This window comes from Anolis sagrei, chromosome 2, assembly GCF_037176765.1.
Source record: "Anolis sagrei isolate rAnoSag1 chromosome 2, rAnoSag1.mat, whole genome shotgun sequence".
NCBI classification, from domain to species: domain Eukaryota; kingdom Metazoa; phylum Chordata; class Lepidosauria; order Squamata; family Dactyloidae; genus Anolis; species Anolis sagrei.
In genome coordinates, this window is record NC_090022.1 from 101,279,514 (window position 1) to 101,301,076 (window position 21,563).

Sequence of the window (21,563 nt, forward strand, 5' to 3'; positions counted from 1 at the left end):
ATTACTTTGTATTTCTCTAGGAGTTGTAAATCTGAATTTCAAGATAATACAAGCAGACTAGTTTGCTATCACACTTTCCAAGTCCCAAATAGTTTTTATTTATTTAACTTTAAACGATTTTAAGTAGACAATATTTCAAAATACAGTGTTTGTTCCTGATTCATCCTATTCTTCCAAGAAAAATGTGACAGTGAAGACCAGACTTTCATCCAACCAAGTTATACACGTGACACACATTGGGATTCACCTGATGTGTGCACCTGCTCGTTGCACTATTTTTTTCACCCTAACAATAATCCTTTTTTCCCAGTATATTTAGTTCCCTTTATTTAGTTGCCAGACTTCACACCTCCCAACAACAGTAATCTGAAAACGAATCATGCCATATGTGGATATTACTTAACTGTCACCAAGAGAGGCACACATACCAGAAGTTTCCTACTACAGTAGACTCTCAGTTAACTGCAATTCAAGCAACCAACCAAAAATAAATAAAAAAGTACTTTAAATAAAAATAATATAAATTTTATTGGAAAAGTACATTTAAACTTGATGTATTGCACTGTATGTTGGCCCAGACATATGTTAGTGAAGTTCATTAAATTGAACGACATGCTCAGACTGTAGAAGTCCAGCCTGGGATTGTTTCTGTGCCTCAAGAATGTGATTATGTTACCCTTCAGAGCAGGACCCTGCAGAGGTTTCCATGTTTGATTTTAATGAACAGGATTCTGTAGATTCTCAGGGGTTTGTGAATGCAGAAGATAGACTATAAAATACAGCTAGCCAGAGCAAAAGAAAGGTTTCTGGGATGCCTAGTTCCCAAGGCAGAGATGTTTTGAGACAGTCTGATGTGAACCAACTTGAGACTGAAGATAGGGAAAGCAAAAGGAATGTGCTAATGAGCAATGCAGAGGAGGCAATCTTTGATTGTAGAGGGCAGATATGTCAGGATCACCACCTGGACAGGGGAGTTAGGCGTTCTGCCAGGATAAGAGCAAGAAAGAGTTTGAAAGATCATTCTCATGGGAATGGGAATGCTTTTGCCTAGGCTATTGTGAAAAAATATAGGGTCTCTGCAACCCTGTTCTTTAGTGAGTCCAACATCTAGCTTCATGCCTGTGTCATATATTTACTTCATGCTGAGACTCATGTAATTTCCTGCTCAAGATCCATGTTCATGCTGATATTTTTGTGTGTACCGTTTCCTGATTTCCTGCAACTGTATTTGGATTTGCTCAAGTTTCCTTCAAGCTTTTCAAGGGATTTTGGATTAATCCCTTCTTGAATTTAAAGACTAATTTCCTGTGGACCTTTCTCTGGATTTAAGAACCAAACTGGTTCTCCTCACTAGAACTTTGCTGGTTAAACTTACATACTTTTGGATTGCTGTTTGAACCTCTTTTTATATTCCTTTTGATTGCATTTTACCTTTTGCAAATTGTTTTATGACTTAACAAACAACCGCTTGCTTATTAAAGAACATTGGTGTGTTTGTGGGTTCAAAGGTGCTACTCACAGCCATGGTGTGCAACACAGACTTTTAAAAATAACTATTTATTATGCATTGATTTTATACCAATTTACCAATGCAAATGTAAACACACTGTAAGTTTACAATCATGGCATAGTTTATTATTGTGCCAAGTCATTAGCACATTCCCTGTAAAATGCCTGTGGCATTTTCTTTCTTCCAGTATGGCAATATAAAAGGCATTCTCTATGTTTTAATGGTTGAGAACATCTTTCCATGGACATGATTATTTACAACTTACAGGTGCTAAGTTCTTGAGACACAGGATTTTAGTTGGAATATAATGCATGAAGAAAAATGTTTTGGTGCTCTCATAGAACAGATTCCCCAGCCAGAGAATGGCTGGGGAGAGAAGAATGGGTCACACTTCCTTGTCAAGATATACAAATAACTTTTGTATATATGGTGTACGTACAGGTGTGTATATTTATAATATGTGCATATAGTGTTTCAAAAATCAAATATCCCAACAGGAAAATGAGTAGCCTATTGGTACCTACATTTTTCAATGTCATAGGTGTGCACTGAAGTGCATATTCCATTTAGAGAAACCCTGCCTGTGATGAATTGGTCAGTCTTTATCAATCTGGTGCCCTCCTATAGTCACCACAGGCAACAGTGAGAAAACATCTGGAAGGCATCACGTTGGGAAAGGTAAGCACATGTGAATATTGGTTCTTAACCAACAAATAATAGGTCAAGCCACTATGCTTATTCTGCCAGATTAGGATGCAAATTATACAGCCTTCTAGTTGCCCTTAAACTGTACCTCTTGTTATCCCACGACTCTTGTTATCCCACAGCACTTTGAGAACTGCACAATTCTTCTTGCACTCTAGCAATAGACTACTGATCTCTCTATTTCTCACTAGACTATGCTGGCTAAGGTTGATAGGACTGCAAGTCAACATCATCTGGAAGGTCACACATTTTCCATCCAGGGCAAAGAATGTTTGCAATTCTAAACATCCACACCAGAAGAAGAATCTGATGCTGCACAGTTTTAATTCTGACTTCATCTACAGCTTCCAGAGTTCTCCTACTTAGTGTCCATCCAGATCTATAGAAAAGGCAATCAAGACAAGAAAAAACACTAAAAATGCTTGTCAAGTGAATTCCATCACAGGTATGTTTTCGCCTTTAAAAGCATACAACTGTAGATTTTGTTTTAAAAAAAACTTCACTATGTCTCTCTCTGCCTTCTTTAATGTTACTGACACATAAATGACTATGATATATGGATGTCTGCAAGACCCTGTATTGAAATGAGCAAGAAGCAGGCAAGGAGAATAATTAATCTGCTCTGACTGTTGCTTCTTTCTGATTGAAGATAACATATTGTTTTAATAACTATTTAGAACTTGTGCAATGATGGCTAAAGGCCTTGAATCAGCACTGGCTTTTTTGTCCTGTTCACTGCAGGAGTTCTTTCTTGCCAGTCAGGGAAAAATAAGCCTTTTCAAATTTAGGAAAGAACCATTAAGCACAAAAGTTATTTCAGCATCTTGCTACTTCCACTAAGTCCAGATGGCTTTTGTACTTCCCTAAACTAGTGAGTTTTCATGGTGTTTCCTGGACTCCTGGAAGTACACTTTCCCTTCTCTTCTCACCTTGTACACATGATTGAGGTGATTGCAATAATGGCCAATCCACATCTTTAAATTTGGTTCTGCAATAATTACACAGAGAGAACAGAAGGAAAGCTTCTTAAACATTGAAAAGTGGAATAAATGAAAAATATTCTCACTGATCACTGATGGAATTAATAGCATACATTTTGTGGCTATTCCCACTTCTTCAAAGGTATCTCATGAAAAAATGATTCGTTACTGTCATATACAAATGTGTTTAAGGTGCCAAAAGACTCATTTTGTTGATTCTCCAATAGGCTAATGAACCATCTAGAAGAGGAAAAAACTACTGAAAACATGTACTAAAATCAGGATTGTCTCTTAAAAGGAATAATCCAGAACGAATCAATGAAGAAGCAGCAATAATTCATCCTATTTAAAGGGCGGATGCAGAAATCTAATAACACAGGCAGTGTTATCAGAATGACTGCAGTGCTTTGCTTTCAACATGACAAATTGCATTTCCTTCTCCATTTAGTTGCTACTTTACAAAAAATCCACTTTCCTATTATTGGAAGGTTTGGCTCTCTTTCAAGGTCCCCAAAAATGTGTTTCTTATCTCACCCATGAGTTATGACACTGGGCCAAGCCTCAGATGTAGGTCATCTCAGCATGAATTTTATACTGTGACTGGCCAGCTGGCAGTGTACCAAGCAGCACAAACACTGAACAAACAGTTCATACCAATCCCTCAAGACGACCGCCAAGGACCAGTTTCCATTAACATATTGAATTGCACCTAATAAACACCTTTTGTGCATTCTCTCTGGGCCATAAAACACTATGAAGATATCCCTGAGACACTGCAGTAGCAAAGAGAAGTCTACTGGAGAAGCTAAGACACCTCTCTCACACATATTTTATTTCTTGCTAAAGGCAAAGCATAAAGGAAATGTAATGTAATAGTATCTTCTTGCCAAGATGGACAATGTCATCACACATGAACGTAAGAAATGCAACATAATCCAAATTGTTAGTGTGCTTAATAATTAAAAGTTATCAAAACAAACAAATATCAATCAAGATGGATCAGAAACGGAAGTTCATCTATTCCTAGAACTTCATCTTCAATTTGACAGATGTCAAGAAATCTTGACATCTCAGAAAATATTCTTTAAAAATTATGACTGCAATACATGACCAACAAATGTATCTGCAAAACAAATGTTATCTGAACTATCATTACCAGAACAAGCATAGTACAATGCAATAAAAACTCATTCCATCCTTATAAACTAGATTTTCTTGTTTTATCCTTACTATAATCTTACAGAAGAAGTCACTGAACCATAGCAGAAAGACAAATAGACAGGGAATAGACTACAGAACAGCCTGTTTATCAGGAAATCAAAAATGAAAAGGAGGCATTAAAGATGGAGAGCAAAAACAAAGGAGTCTTCTACACTGACATGACAGGTAATTAGATTGATAGGTTAGGATGGCATTAAGCATGGAACCTGGTCTCAAACCACTTTGCGTCTCCCACCCATTTCCAGTAAAGATGCACACTAGTGGAAAGGGGAAAGTGGCAATTACGAGTGGAGGTTATCAATTACCCCACCCAAGGGATCAACTAGCTTCCTGTTAGTCAGTAATGCCCTTGGGGTACTTTTTGATATCATCCTCCCCCACTTGTTTTGAATTCTATAAAGTGCTTGGCGGTGTGCTTTTTGTACCCACAGTTTTAAGTTGGAGCTGTATTAAATGGACAGTATAGATGAGGTCATGGCCTGAAGAAAACAAAGGTGACCAAGAGCAGAGCTCAGAGAGCTTGTCATGGTACAGAGTGGGAAGAGCAGATAGACAACATGAATCAGAGAATTAAAAAGTGACCAATAACAAGATAGCACCAAGATAAAATTATTGGTAAAGAGCAGCTTCCCTTTAATTAATCACAGCAATACAACTCTTCTTCAGTGAAAGTTATAGAAGTTAGACCTTTGAGTGATTTGACTTGCGCAAATTTACCTCAAAACTATGGGAAGAATCTCTGGCCAGGAAGAGCATTGAAGATAAGGAAAATATAATCACAACATAAACTTTAAAAAAAATAAAGGGTAAACTGGTACTGGCTATGACATCCTCTAACTGGAATGTCTTATCAGTTCATCTTTATGGTGGTATCCCTATATATTTTGCAGTGACAACTAGATTTGCAAACAGCCCCGTTAAATACCGGATATCTTAAGTAGCAACTGCATTTGAATGAAGTCCCTCTATTATCAAAATAGACTTACTTTCAAGTCCAATTTATTCAACAGAGTGAAATTCAGTTCTAATTTTAAGTCTGCATCATGCTTCAGTTTAGCAACATTTTTTTCAACTTCAAGGTAAATATGCTCCAATGAAATTAATTTTAAAAAATCATTTTGAGGGTGAAAATACTTATTTTTTTCTGTCCATTATGAGAGGATGCCACAATGTCTGGCTTTCTTTCTTTAAGCATTCCATAGCTCCTAAAACACCTGATTTAAACTACAATTCTCCAGTTCTTTCCAATAGCTGCTGCAGATTTATTTTTAAAACACATATCATTGAAGTCTCATAAAGCGAGGCGTCTAAAAGTTATGCTCCAGAATTAGTTAGAAACTAAAAGGGAAAAAATTCAAAGTGAGTGTCAACTTTATTTCAGCTCACCTTCCCAAGTCACACTTAGCAATTCTACATGGAACACGGATCACATTACAGTCTGAAAACTGATTCTGGAAGAGCCTTTGCGGTGTATATTGACTGTGCAGTAGAGCATCAGATCATAAGATCAGCAATGTAGGCTTTCCAGGGTGGGGAGTGGGGGTGATTAAGTCTTATGAAGGAATCAATAATACTACTGTGAGATCAGTGAAGAGGCTTAATTCACTCTGAAGTGAAGCTATGCTAAATACAGGTCATATGTAATCAAAGAGAACAGACCAGACAGTTATCCCAGGAAGGATCAAAGAGGAGTATGAGGTGAGAAAGGAGGTACAGAACAGAAGACACAAAGCAGGAAGAAAGGAACAACCTAGGCTGAAGCATGAAGGCATCTGTATACCAGTGGGATATCCAAGATCTCATATACTAAGAAATGTGACATGATCTATCTCTATGGTAAGAGAAATAACTGAGCCTCTCTGCAACCACACTGACTCTTTCACAGTAAAAGTAAAATCTGATCAGGCTCCACAATGCCCCCACAATATCCCATTTCCTTCGCCTAAGATTTAGAAATCTGTGCTGCTATAAAAACTATTAAAAAACACGACTCTATTTTAAGATCTTTCAGATATTGATGGTCTGCAAGTTGCAGATGCCACAGAATAATGTCAATAGTGAGCAAAGCTGGGAAATGTAAACATTTGGAAGATTGTGTGAGTTCCACCCCTACATAAACTCACTTCCATACTATTCAAGAAGTCAAGCAACCAGATCTTTGTCTCCCTTATGTCTTACCAATCTAGCAAAAGAAATTCCAAAGGAATTGGGGGTTAATAGACAAGGACAGTTTTAGGAAGGATGGCCAGAAACAAAGGCTAATAATAGCATGTTATTAGTTAATTAATTGCACCAAGGTAGTACTCCACAAGTAATAACTCAAGTAAGCTACAAGAGAACTTCTCAATTTTTGGTCCTCCAGTGTTTGGGACTCCAGTTTCAAGAATTTCTTTGCTCATTGGCCATGTTGGCCAGGGCTCCTGAGAGCTGAAGTCCAGAACATCTGGAGGACCAAAGCCTAAGAAGCACTAGTAGAAACCTAGAAGAAACTATGACAAACCAAGGAAATGATGTGTGCATGGGAGAAGTATTATTGAACATCTAAAGACATTTACATAGATAAAAACTGCCTGTATCAATGACAACAAAGGATTGCAAACAATTTAGCTGTTGAAGAGTTATATGTTCCAGCACAGAGAGAAAAATAATCCCTTCTTTCTAAAAATATAAACTGTTTATCAGTCTCAACTTGCACAATCAGTTTGTTTGCATAATAGCAGTGATATGATGGCTACTGTTTTTATCTTCATTTTCGGTGTTTTACAAATAGACTTCTAGCCACAATCAACTCATAGTCACAAGATGAATGTTGCATCATGCGAGGAAGGAAAGAGGAACTCCAGACTGTCCTTGATTTCAGTGGAAAACAAGAGCATGTGGTTGCTGTTCGTCAGGATAAATTACTCAAGAAATTGGCTACAAAAAAGCAACTTTGTTTTAGGTTGTTTCTGGATAAAACCACAAGAGGCTTTTAAGGCACATGATGTTCTATTTTTCTAGTTACCAAGACGGATGAGTGAATGTTGATAAGAAACAGGACAGTCGTCCCTCCACTTTCAAGGGTTTCATAACTCATGGTTTTGATCATCAACAGTCCCAAATTTGGGGCTGTTATGTTAGCATTTACACGGGCATCCCATCCTCAGGAGGTGGGAGGCAGTCATGGTAATCACTTGCATTGGGCCCAAATTCCAAAGACGGGGCTGCCATATGAACATTCAAATGGCAGCCACAATATCCAGGTGTTAGCAGGAGAGCCGTTTAGCATGCTGTATGCTGTATGTTTCTGTTTTGCCTGATTACCATGAATGTCTGTTTTAGCCAGGCAAAGGGAGAGAGGAATCAGATGAACAGAGCCATAAGGCACAAAGGAAATGAAGGGGGAGGAACTGGATCCACAGGTTAAGTGATCCCAGGTATACCTATTTGATGGATAGACTTTGAAACTTAATAGCTTTTTTTTCAAAAGAAATTGGATACACAAATAGACTGTGTGTGTGATGTTCTAATAATTTGTGTAATTATTGTGTCAAAATTATTTGTTAATAATTTATCCTTGGTTTGTTATATGTATGCTTTTTAATTGTTGGGTTTTATTTGATGTCTGTTTCCTAGACAAAATAAACAGACTACTATGCTTGTAATATATTGTTTAAATTTGTTAATTTTAAATAAATAGAATGCTGTTTGTTTAGTTTAAGTATAGGCAATTTCACTGTGCAGCTATAGAAATTTGGTCAACTTACTCTTTGGGAGGATTTAAATCTTCTGGTCTTGTCTCAAAGAACCGAAGGACTTCATCACACTGAGATATATATGGTGGCAACTGGATCAGAGCCTGAAAAAGAAAAGCAATGCGGTTGGAAAGTTAAAAGCTGATGCGTCAATTATTCTGTGTGTGAATGATCAACAATTTGCATGTGGACAGTCCACTGTTCACAATATTGCTCATCATCCAAGATTTGCAAGTGGAGTCCTGGAACCTCAATTCGCCCAGAATTAAAGGCAAATGCAACAACATACTGCACAGAGTTATTAAAGAGAGGTAAAAAGTTCAACATTAGTGTTCTGATAGAAGCCCTTCGACTAATTTTATAAAACATATTAATATACAGTTAAAATGCATTTAAAAGATAATCCCCAAATTTCCTACAGTAAGTTCTGAAATTCCAACAGCAACATGTATTTTGGTACAGAAAAATATTGGATTCACACCTAAAGTGATGAATTAATTTGTTTCATTTTCGGAACTTAAAATAGTTTTGAAATTGCATTAATAGATGGAAACAAGGGGAAGCATTGCTCAGATCGCCTACTGATGGCTTTCTCTCTCTACATACATACATACATACATACATACCAGTCTTGCCCAAAAATAATTCAGTGGTGGAATAAAAATTTGTTTTTAAAGCAGATGTACATTGAATTTCAGTACAATCTTCATACTCTGGCATGGATGTTTTTTAAAAAACAATTTTGAAGTTTTTTGCCCTATATGCTTTTGTGGATCCCTGGAGTTCTGCGAATGAGTTTGGGAACCACTATTCTAACAAATATCCTTAGGCTGTGATATTTTTTTGGCTGCTTTGGAAGGTTTTAGCATGCTATCATGGCCCCCAATAGGGCATTCAGACTTATTTTTATTTTTGTTTTTATCCCAGCTTTCTCTTGAAACAAATACTCAAGAACTGCACTGGACACTTTTTTGTGGCCATTTAAATCACTTAAACCCATTTAAACTGAACAATTTTTGTGTTTTGATATACATTATATAAATATATTTAGTGGTGATTCAGATGACGTATATGAGGAAGTCCAATACCCATGCACATAACATTCATTTTTCTTATTTGTATTACAGCATTAATAGATAACAAGGATGTTTTCTTAAAAGAAAAGAGGGCTGGTCTAAATGTGCAAACATTTTAAGCTGTCAATTGTTATGTCAACATGTAATACGCAGGAAATTGTTGTTCTACAAATTGGCCGTATCTGTTTTTCATATCAATAAATGCAAAAAAAGGGAGACAAGAATAATGGGGCATAAGATATCATTAGTTTGGCTGCCATTAGGCTATGCGACATTAGTATGCCTCATCTTGAAAATCCCTTTTTGACCCCTGAAATAACCGGAAAGCTTTAGGAAAAATAATAGGGCTGCTTTGTTCCCAGTTTGCAATGTGTGTGTGTGTGTGTGTGTGTGTGTGTGTGTGTGTGTGTGTATATATATATATATATATATATATATATAATATCTAAATTGAGTTAAAGATTTACATTGGTTAAACAAGTGGTAGTTTTAATGAAACTTCATTGATTCTTTCCATTTTGGTGGTGCAAACTTTCCTTATGAAGCCTTGATTTCCAAAATGATTGGGCTTACATCTTTAATAACCAGATGACTGAAAAAAGTTCAGCATTTTTAAACAATGGCTAGACAGAATGTAGTGAACAACTGAAAATTTGACCTTCCAAGATTATCCAGAAAAGAAAGCTCAGAATTTAAATTACAGTCATCCCTATTTTATATCTCAAACCCTTCATCAAGTAACGTCCTCCATCTATGCATAGCCTTCAGTGATGGTGACTGCTGCGAGTTCATAATAATGTTTTTTCCTGTGTGCGCACATGTGTGTATGTGCTATTGTTTTGTCATGTTTTAAACATTTTAGCTCAATAACATCAAGCTGCTGGACCATTTGAGGGACAGGTGTTTGACCTATAGTGATCCTAATACAAACCTATCATAGGGTTTTCTTGGCAAGTTGAAGGAACATGACTTGTTCAAAATCTCCCAGTGGCTTCCTACGGCTGAGCAGGTTTTTGAACCCTAGTTCTCAGAGCCATTATCCAATGCGCAAATCACCATGCCATGCTGGCTCTCACACAATGTTTCCCACAGAAGAAAGGTGCAATCTGTTGCCAATTTACAGAGGTCATCTTCTTGCCTCGTAATATTAGATTGCCAATCTTGGCCAAATTCCAAATCATGCTATATAATGAGGTCAGTACCAGAGCAGTTTCTATTTAAAGCACAGTATTGTACGTACTGAATATGTGCATTAAAGAGAAGGGAATTAGTGCCCCTTCCTTCTGGGGAGAACAGATTTCAGAAACCATAATATGCTGCTATTCCCTTATTCCTAATGAGGTCATGGAATACATGCCAAGAAAAGGGTGGGAGAACCCAGCATTTTGGGAAATATAAACAGAGGATCAAATTAAGGTACAAGCTTACTCCTTTTCTACAAGTCATACGAAACCTCCCTATGCATTAACAGCTGTAAAACTGCATGAAATTGTTTTGGGGATAGGCTGCCAGTTGCTAAATGCCCAAAGCAGCTGCTCATAAATCTGGCAGTTCTGCAGTTGCCACAACTTTCCTAAGACATTTAAACAACCCAAAGTCCTATTTCTGATGAGGTCATTATCTTAGCATGCACTTTTGGATTAAGATATTGCCTGATGAGAGGAATCTTTCCCTGACCTTCATGCAACCATGATAACAAAGGTTCTGTGACTGTCCTTGGCAATAAGGCTTTCTCTTCTTTCCCAGGAAAGCATAAAAAGAGAAGCAATTGTTGCTTACATGGCTTAAAGAAGATGTGGTTAGAATTAATTGCTGTACGACTCAGCACTTGCTATACATCCATGAACCACAAGAATCTCCTTGCTTTGTTTTTGCTTTATTTTGCCTATTTGGAACGCAATTTTCCTCACACTTTTCATAAAAGACACAATTGCAAGAAGGAAATGGGCAGCAGATAAAGGTGCAGTGTTAAAATGCGATTTTTCATATGAAGACTTCACTGGTGTCTAGAAAAACTAGTTTACAGTTTTTAGAACCCTCCAGCCAGCATGGCCAATTGTAATTCCAAAAAGGGAACTCTTCCAGGCTTTACATGACCTTGGAGGTGTCTATGGACAACACCAGCTCTTCAGCTTAGAAATGGAGATGAGCACCACACCGCAGAGTCAGACATGACTGGACTTAATGTCAGGGGACAACCTTTACCTTTACCTTTCCAGGCTTTACCTTTCATTGCATGTTTAGGAGGAATCTCTTTTCTTGTAATCTGAATCCATTGGTTTGTGTTCTATCCTCAAGAGCAGCAGAAAATTAGCCAGCTCCATCTTCTACAAGACATCCCTTGAGATATTCAAATTCAGACATCACATCACCTCACTCTTTTCTTCTCAAAGATAAACATATTAAGCTCTCTAAGTCGTTCCTTCTAAGGGTTGATTTGCAGGCATATGATCATCTTGGTCAACCTTCTCTGGACATGTTCCAGTTGGTTGATGTCTGTATTTGCTCCCTAGTCTGCATCTTTAAGATCACCACAATGCTAAGATTAAAGTATTACTCACCTTACAGTATTCATCAATGGGTATAAGACGCTTGATGGCAACATCTCGGATGTGGCTTCGTCGGAAGAGAATCTTGCCTACAGTAAGAGAGGGAGGAATTAAAAGGGTTGTCACTGACTGATTTAGATAGCCTTTGGGTTTATCAGAATCTAATTCATCAAAATACTCTGATGGGAGGTAATCAATCTTCTGATAGACTGTTGGAAGTGAATAATTAAGGACATTCACACATGGCAAACATCTGAAGGGGTGAACTACGCTAATTTTTATTGGAACAATACCATACTAATATTTTTATTCACATCTCTTATTATTTAAATAACTGATTGTTAATTTCAGCAGTAGTTTGGGACATTATGAAAAGTTGCACTTAATCCTAGCCGTACTCTTCTTAATTGTCACTATTCTATTCAACACATACTTCTTTTCTGAGCTCTTTGCACACTTGTGTCTTAGGATATTATTTATATTTTAAGAAGCTACAATTCTTCCTCTTTTCCTTAGGAACAAAGCACACATTATAATGAAGTATGTAGCTCTCTTTCTTTCCTTTGATGTAAACCAGTGGTTCTCAACCTTGGTCCTCCAAGCGTTTTGGACTTCAACTCTCACAATTTCTAACACTAGTAAGCTGGTTGGGATTTCTGGCAACTGAAATCCAAAATAGCTGGAGGACCAAAGATTGCAAAGCACTGGTATAAGCAAATGGAAGCCCAATATGGATTGGGGCCATTGCTTGTAGCTGCTGAGGCTTAAACATGCTGCTGTCCCACATCTACTTCAAAATAAATAAAAACCAAAAAGGGGTAGATGAATGGTACTAATAAAATGTATTTATTATTTGGTCCCTGAAAAGGATTTAAAAGTGTGTCTGTTAATGACATTAATTGAGAATCTCAACTAATTCTGGCAACATCAGCCAAGGAACATTCCCCACAGAATCTGTTGCTGTTGTGTGCCTTCAAATCATTTCCAGCTCATGCTAACCATGTGGCCCTAGCATGGAATTTCTGAGTCTGGGACAGCGTGACTCACCCAAGATCGCTCATTGGGCTTCCATGACCAAGCAGGAATTCCAAACCCAGTCTCCAGAGTCGTAGCCAAACACTCAAACCACTACACCAAACCACCAAAAACTAGCATTGAATGTCTTCGTATGCCCTATCTCAATGTGATATGTTACAGTACAGTACTAAGGGTTGGCCATGCCAACTGGAAATGAAGAGAGTTTTTAGTAATCCAGAGGGCACCAAGTTATGGAAGGCTGTTTTACTCAGTTATTTAAATGCAAACAATTAACAAAATATGAAGAATTAATAATACAATTAAAGCAGAATGGTACAGATGAAGTAACAAAAGGATTAAGAAGTAAAATTTATAAAATAATTATAGAAAGTGAGCCAATGCAATTTGTAAGAAAAGAAAAATAAATGGGAAAGAGACTTAGGAATCAATATTACAGAAGAGGAGTGGTTAAAAATTTCAAAATAAAAAAATATGAAAAATATGTCCATGAGAATTAAAGAGAATGGTTACAAAACAATTTGAAGATGGTACATTACTCCAATAACATTAAGTTACTATAATAGAAACAATCTACAAAATTGTGGGAAGTATAATAAAGAAACTGGAATTTATATAAATTTATGGTGGGAATGTGAAAAAATAAAATTGAGAAAAAGTATTTGTGGAAATTGACATATTATTGATTGACCTACAAAAAGAAATCCTAATATAGCATGTCTATTAAATTTTGTAGATATAAGATTAAAATGGCAAAAGAAAGAATTAATAGCAATTTTTGTTACTGCTTTAAGATTAGTTATAGCCAAAAAAATGAAAGAAAATTATGAATACAAAATGGATTACTGGTACAAAGAGATGTGGAACATTGCGATAAACAATAAATTGACTTGTAAAATAAAAGGGGATTAATGAAAAAAATTGAGGCAATATGGGGCAAATTCTTAGAATATATATTTGTAAAAGAAAAAGGAATTAAATCAAATCAACATACACTGGCATTTTGAAGAAGAGGTCAATATAAGAATTATTAATATTAAGGATGAATAAATGTCCCATGGGTGCTGGTGCATGTAAGTGATTACATGTATACAAATATATAATTAATTGTTTAACTGGAAAAAACAACCCCAGCCCCAAATCCTGATGCCAATCTCTTTGGGGGGGGGGGGGGCATGGGGAAGACTGCCTCTTCCTCTCAGCTACTAGTATAAGAATAGCCACAGCAGCACGAGACACCAGTTTGGAAGGTAGGCATCAAGGGCATGGAATCCCTTTCTGAAACAAAGTCTCTCAAATGTAACTCACAACACAACCATAAACTTGATAAAAAGATGTATGTACCATGCCCTGAAAAAACATGGGCAGAAACAAATTAATGGAAAGCAGAGCTGTTTTACCAGGCATATCATATTTCGAAAAACCTAGACAGAAAGATTTCTTGAAGAAAATATTACAGATAAGTGAGGGGATCCTCAAGACCTGTAGAAAGCAAGTGTCCTAATATAGTCCTCTGGGATACACCATATGGCCAAGTTTTTTTTCTTTATGATACCACCATTAGATGGTTTCTTATCTTGTATAGCGACTTCCCATCTATTTTATATTTCACAGGACGGAACTGGCAAAATCACCTTTTGAGTATTCCTTGCCTAAGTAATTCATAGGATCATCATAAGTCGATAGGAGATTTGAGGGCACACACAATGCCTTTCCTAAAGCTTGATTGCTGTTGGTAAAATAAAATATACTGGTATCTGTGATCCCATCCTTTTGCCTTCCATTATGGAATATGATACTGCAGAACAGATGTAAAATTCAATTTTAACCTTGGGGGGGAAAGGTATTTCTCATTCTTGGCATGTACTACACCAATGCATCCTATTTCAATAACTATAAGGCATGTAAAGACCAATATAAAAAGTCACAAAATTAAAAGAAGTTAGTTATCAAAGTCCAGAATGAACACTACTCCCTCTTATTTTTTCTACCTAAACAGATTGCTCTTCATCTTATAATAAAAAGCTTATTGAATCAAAATACCTAATGATTAAACATTCATCCTGTCTCCAGGTTGATAGGAACGCAGATTAAACCCAAAGATTCAAGCAAAAAATAACTAAAGAAGGAACTGCTATTTTTAGCCCACAAAAGACAAAATGACACAATTACAAAAGTAGTATAATTGCTCCTTTTTCTTCCCTTAGGCAAGGACACACCTCATTTAACAAACTGCAACACTGTTGAAATAGCCTTAGTTTTTTAAACCTTATATTACCCATGACAGGCTCATCTAGCAAAAACTGTGCCTCTATTTGCAAGATCTGGGAATGTGGAAACTGCAGTTCTGTTAATGTTCCTACAACATTTAATGCAACCATGTCAACCTATTGTTTAACTCCACAATGGTAAGTAAAATCTGGGAGTTTAAAAAGTAAGCATAAGGAGGAAGGAAGAAGAAAGAGGAACAAAGAAATGTAAAAGAACATTTAAGATTAACTAGGTTAAAAAAATCATAAACTTTCATGGATATATCTCCACTTCTTTGGATTCAGTATTTGGTGGTATTAAGACCTTAAGCATAGAGAATATTTATACAGTTGTGGGAGTGGGACTGAATGTAATTGGATCTACAAAGATGAAAATCAAGACTTTTGCCCTAAATTTTCAAAAGGCGGTGTCTTTTAGAGCTTTACAATTGTCAGTTAATACTGATGTGTGAAAGCAATAAATCTGCCTATGAAAAATCAGCTTCATAGGGTTCAAAACTCTCTCTCAGGAGATGCCTGTGATGTATGTGAAATGGTGTGGACATGAAGTGTACCATGAAGCTACTATTGTTCATACCTCTGCTAATAACATCCAGCTATTGTTTGATTACAGATTGATTATCTTTCATTTAAAATGCTTGGAATGGAAGTGTTTTGGATTTCAGATTGTTATTTGGAGAGGGGAGTTGGGGTATCTGCATTTTCCTTATATACATAATGAGATAACTTATAGATGGAACTCAGGTATAAATAGGAAATTTATTCATGTTTCATACACACAATATCTTTCATAATTTTGAGATGTGCATTGAACTGTCAGAAAGCAAAGATATCACTGTATCTGCTACCCAAGAGGACAATTTTGTTTTGTTTTTGTTTTTTAGTATTTTGGAATTCCAGATTGTGTGCTCAACTTGAATTTACATTTATGATAAGCCTGCCCCAAAAATCATCCTAAATTCATAAGATGAACCAAGATTACAATAACATCTGTAAACCAATAGCTTTTTAATATTTACATGAAACTGCTGAGAGAGAGATCATCCTTAGGCATCGGATGAGGTGTTATCAGTATGCTGGTGACATTCAAATATATTTCTCCATGCCTTCAGAAACGGCTTCAACTAAGATAGCATGTCTCCTCTGAATGAATGCCTGGAGGAGCTAATGGGCTGGATGAGGAAAAACAAATTGAAACTGAACACAGATAAAACAGAGGTGCTAGCCATTAAGGGTCTTAATCTGGGAATGGAGTTGTGTCAACCAGTCCTGGATTGGATTACATTCCCCCCGAAAGACTGTGTCTGCAGCTTGAGAATGCTCCTGAATCTGCCTCCCCAAATGTCAGTCCAGGTAGATGCGATAGTCAGGCGTGCTTACTATCATCTTTGGCTGATAGGTCATCTGTGCCCGTTCCTAGATTTGGAGGACCTGAAGATAGTAGTGCATGCACTGGTAACGTCAAGATTGGACTTCTGCAACACATTCTACATTGGGTTACCCTTGTACCAAGTTTGGAAACTCCAGCTGGTTCAAAAAACAGCAGCCAGATTCATTACGAGAATATCTAGGACTGTGAACTGCCTTGAGTTGCCTCTGGCTGAGAAAGGCGGTATACAAATGCAGTAAACAAATAATTAAATAAATAAATAAATAATAGGAGTGGGCATATTACATCTATCCTAAAGTCACTCCACTGGCTGCCAATTAGTCTCTGGACAAAGTACAAGGTGTTGGGGTTGACCTTTAAAGCCCTACATTGTTTGGGTCCAGGTTACCTACAGGATTGCTTTTCATATTGTCCAAGGTATTTTGTATTGTTGTTACTAGTTTTGTCTGACTACCTAAATAAAAACATTATTTTATTTTTAAAGGATGCTTGCATCCTTCAATCTCAACTTCACCAAATATTCTGGTGTTGATCTTCCACCTAAACCATCAGTTTTAAAGGAAGGAACTTTCAAATTTAAATCTTATCAAAACAACTACAATTTGGGGCAAATCCGGAATGGTGGGGGGATTTAATTCCTTTCCCCTCCTTTCCCAAATAGAACAAACTAAATTTTCTAATGAGGAGACAGGATCTCAAAAACTTTACTGTCAATAATTGCATCCTCTATGGCTAATGTCCCAAATAGCAACATGTTTACATAATTTTTTGCCAATCTGGTACAATCTAGATGTTTGGGCTGCACATCCCAGAGTCCCACAGCCCTCTATGTCCGAAGTTCCAGCCCACTGCATTTATTAATTCACCAGGGATGGAGATGGCTGCCTTACATTAACTAAAATCACAAGGAATTTTAAATTCATTTTTCCAGTTGGTAGAACTGGAAATTCCTGTATCTATGTCAGCATTGCCTCTTTCTATATTTAGAATGCAAATGGCAACTAGTTGGCTTGCTCCAGAGATTCACTCAGCTATAAGAATTAAAATAAAATTTATAACCCACATTTTCTTATTGATGTGCATATAAAACATCCAGGCAATCAAAGTAAATGGCCAGTTAATCTCTTTTGCCATTTTCATAGGCAATCACGGTAATGCCTTCCTTTTCACCACATTTATGAACACTGGGTCTTTTCCTTTTGATCCAAAGATTTGGCCTTCTTTTAAACTTTATGTGATTTTTAAAAGCAGCAAACAATGGAATATAAATGCACAAGTGCTCTTCAGTGGCTCTCAGAAGAAAAAAATACAGCTCCTTTCACAATTTCCACTGGTGATAGGCATATTGATGCTGCTACGGATCCCTCAACATTGGCATGATATGCATTAATATAGTTTACTACAAAAGAGCAAAATTAGTTTGATTCTATTGTTTATTTGTAGGTTAAAAAATTAAGAATAGGTAACAACCATGCTTAGAATTTCCAGTAAATAAACTACTAGAATTTTATAGTCTTATGAACATCTTGATCAATTAAAGTGTAGACAGAATTGTATGAGACGATGTCATATTTTAACCTGACAGATTAAGGCATAGAACAAAGGTGGCAGGAATCCAAATAGATGACTGGGGGATAAAACAAGAGATCTCATCTTTGTGGCTGTCAATGCATGAGCAATGGACTCAGGAGTTCTGCCAGCATCATAAAATGCAGACGTGCTTCCCACACATTATAGGATAGGTCTGGAAACCAAGCCTTATGACTCAAGAAGCTCGGCATGTATAGTTTAGAGATGAAAAGGCTGAAAGGCGACATAATAGATCTCTTTAAATACCTGAAGGAAGATCAAGTACAGAAAAAGATTCCATCTAAACATTAGGACGAGCTTTTTTGCTGTAAGAATTGTTTGGAAGTGGAATAGATTGCCCTGGAGGGTAATAGACTTTTTAACCTTGGGAGGACATAATTCAGGATTGATTTAGTTGCATATTCATGCATGTTGGGTTTGACTAGATGGCCTTTGTTGTACCTTCCAGCTCTAAAGTTCTATGATTATAGAGTTTTGGAGTCCAGAAGTAACTTGTCCCCCCAAGGTTTTTTTAAAATTAGGTAGGTTGTATTTTTTTCCTTTTTGCTTATGTCATTTTACTGGATGAGTTTTAATTATAACTTTATTATTTTATCCATTTCATTTTTATCATGGGTTTCCTCAAGCAGGCAAGATATGCTTTAAATAATCAAATCAAAAATGCTTTTTATATGTTGCATTTACAACCTAAAGGGTTATGAGTTTATACTCTAAACTCTCAAAAATACGGGGGGGGGGGGTGGATGATGCTGCTACAAGTCACAGACCTACAGTCTGTTTCAGATGTTACTTCTGTTGTCAGTTAATATGGTTTGGAGAAATATGAATGCAACTAGAGGCCATTATGCTTCTTGGCCAAGTGGAGACTATGGGTAAAGGGCAACCAATTGCGCCACATTTTTGTACACCTAGACCAGGGACCCTCAAACTTTTTAAACAGAGGACCAGTTCACAATCCCTCAAGCTGTTGGGGGACTGAATTATAGTTTGGAAAAAAAATGAATTCCCATGCACATTGCATATATCTTACTTGTAGTGCTAAAAAACCTGAAAGAACAATGCAGTATTTAAAATGAAGAACAATTTTAACCAACATAAACTGACCAGTATTCAATGGACATGTGGGTCTGATTTTAGCTGATGGGAGAGTCAGGTTAATTAGGATTGTTATTGTTGTGTGCCTTCAAGTCATTTCAGAGTTAGGGTGACCCTAAGTGAAAAGTTTGGGGGGGAGGGATGACCTTGGAGAACCACATCTGGCACTCAGGCCTTAGTTTGGGGGACCCTGATCTAGACTCCTGATCTAGACAAATCTACCCCATCTGTCCATGGTGGTGGGATTGTGAGCTCCTGTGTGGGATGATGCTATTCTGTTTCTTCTACCAAAAGCACTGTTATTGGTAGAGTCTTTCAATTCAGAGAGGCTTTTGCTGTTGAGACAGACAAAATGTGCCTAGCAGGTTCCCTCAGAGGCAATGGTAGTGGAATATTTGCTAGCTCTTGTTAGCGCTGTACCCGAAGGACACATAGGTAAACTGCCTCTGTATGTTTTACCAGATTCAAATGTCTAAAGTCATGATTTGTATTAACACAAGTACACAGTTCTTTGTTATCATTTTGAAGCAATCATCTTGTCTAAGTAGATAAAACTTTTTCCACTTGAGTATGAACAGTTTTAAATCCAACCCAGCAGGCACAATGAACAACCACAAAAATACAAGAGAAAATAGTGTGTCCCATTCTGATTCTGACAGCTCAGATTCAAGCCTTTCTTACTGGTTCCAGATAGGCATTTAAGTTCTGCCCTTGGCTCTGGTTGGGCAAAACAGGAATGGAAGTAATTGCACACACACACACCCCTCATTTGTTTCTATTATATTAGAAACACTAGCAGGATCTCAGTTTTCACAGTTTGGGAGGGAAGTAGAAAGTGGACAACTATCTAAAATTCACTTTTTAATACTTAAATCTCCTTTTTTCTTGGGAAACTGCCATGATCTCCAGTTTAACTTTCCACAAAAGCAAACTCGCAGCCAAAATATAAAACTTCAGCTTTGGGCAAGGTTTTCTTTCCATACTATTCTATGTAGCCTTTCCAGGGAAAAACTGATGGCAATGAGCTCAAAAGCAACATGGATATATAGAGTTTGGAAAACTTAGTTCTTCTTATAAATGCCTTTCCCTGAATGATTTAGCAGATTATACACATTCCTGATCTAGAATCCATTTGGTTTTTTTAATCCCTTCCTTTCTTGGGGTGTCCATCATCATATTTCCCCTCCAAGTACACCCCTCCATCCTCAAAGTATTGTTCCATAGTTGCACATTTAGAAAATTCTAAAGCCATTTCATTTTACTTCATCCTGTGGGAAGCAGGATGCATTTTACTCTTAGATCAAGTGCATTCACAATGCACAAGAGTGAACATAAGAATGACAATATTTGTGACTGGATGTGAAGACAAATTAAGCTGCCACAGAACCAACTAAGAGGGAAGTATGTCGCCAGTTGGTGCTCACCCTATTCAGACATTTCAGGGCTCAACGAATGAACAACCTAGCTCTGTCACCAACCATCTCCATTGACACCACTAACCTTGTCCTTCATGTGCTGATGGCAAATGGTTGCCACAGACATGTATTTGTAGGATCCTGTTTAAAGTATTCAATCTGAATGAATACTTGTATGCCTTCTAATCATCTGTCGACTCCATGAATTCTGTAGGGTTTTCCTATGCAAGGAATACTCAAATGTGCTTTTGCCAGTTCCTTCCTCTGAAATATAATGTACAGTATACTGGTTGTTGACATGGTATCAAATTGTTGCCTTTTGTATGTCCACATGTGTACGTAACTGTTCCTGATGACTTGAAAGCACACCCATAAATACATAGGCTTTAATTAAATTAGAACCTATGCATCAGTCCATTCTCCAGAGAGGGAAGAACAAAATACAGGGTTAGTCAAAATGCATAGGCCAATAAGCCATTCAATTGAATGGCTTATTGGCCTATGCATTTTGACTAACCCTGTACTTAGAGTTAGAGTGGGGAGAAAGTAGGTGCCTTGCTCCATCAGCTGCAAGAAACTTTTGAAGTGTTCTCTTACTAGTCAGAATGTGAAGCAGAGGGCAAGAGAGAAATAAAAGGGTTGCACAGTGTAGTGAAGGGAGTCAGATAGGAAGAGAGAGAAGTGAGTTTCAGAGTTGGGAAAGTTGGAGCTCCAGTGTGCATGGTGGAAGTTGTCTTTGGGCATGCATCGGGGTGATGAGATGGAGAGGCAAACATGAACACATTCACAGTCTTTCTGCCAGTCTGGTCAGTGAATATTTCCTCTCTTCAAGGCTTACAAAGCAAGTGTGAATGGGTTGCTGTGAATTTTCTGGGTTGTATGCATTCACATCTGCCTCTCTCTTTGCATAGTGAGGCTGGATGCATACACTTTAAATGGTCTTTTTGTATACTATGTCAGGGATGAGGCAACAGCTGCATGTATCTACATGCA

General features: G+C 37.2%; 1 protein-coding gene across 2 annotated transcripts in view; it reads right to left on the reverse strand.

The window, feature by feature from the left end:
- The window catches only part of SH3PXD2B (SH3 and PX domains 2B), a 124,600-nt gene that overhangs the window by 31,918 nt on the left and 71,119 nt on the right, over positions 1 to 21,563 (reverse strand). For both annotated transcript variants that reach the window (XM_060765103.2, XM_060765105.2), the window contains exons 4-5: positions 11,788 to 11,864; positions 8,163 to 8,254 (exon numbers count right to left, since the gene is read on the reverse strand). In XM_060765103.2, coding sequence (XP_060621086.2) covers positions 8,163 to 8,254; positions 11,788 to 11,864 — 169 coding nt within the window. The remainder of the gene's footprint in view (positions 1 to 8,162; positions 8,255 to 11,787; positions 11,865 to 21,563) is intronic.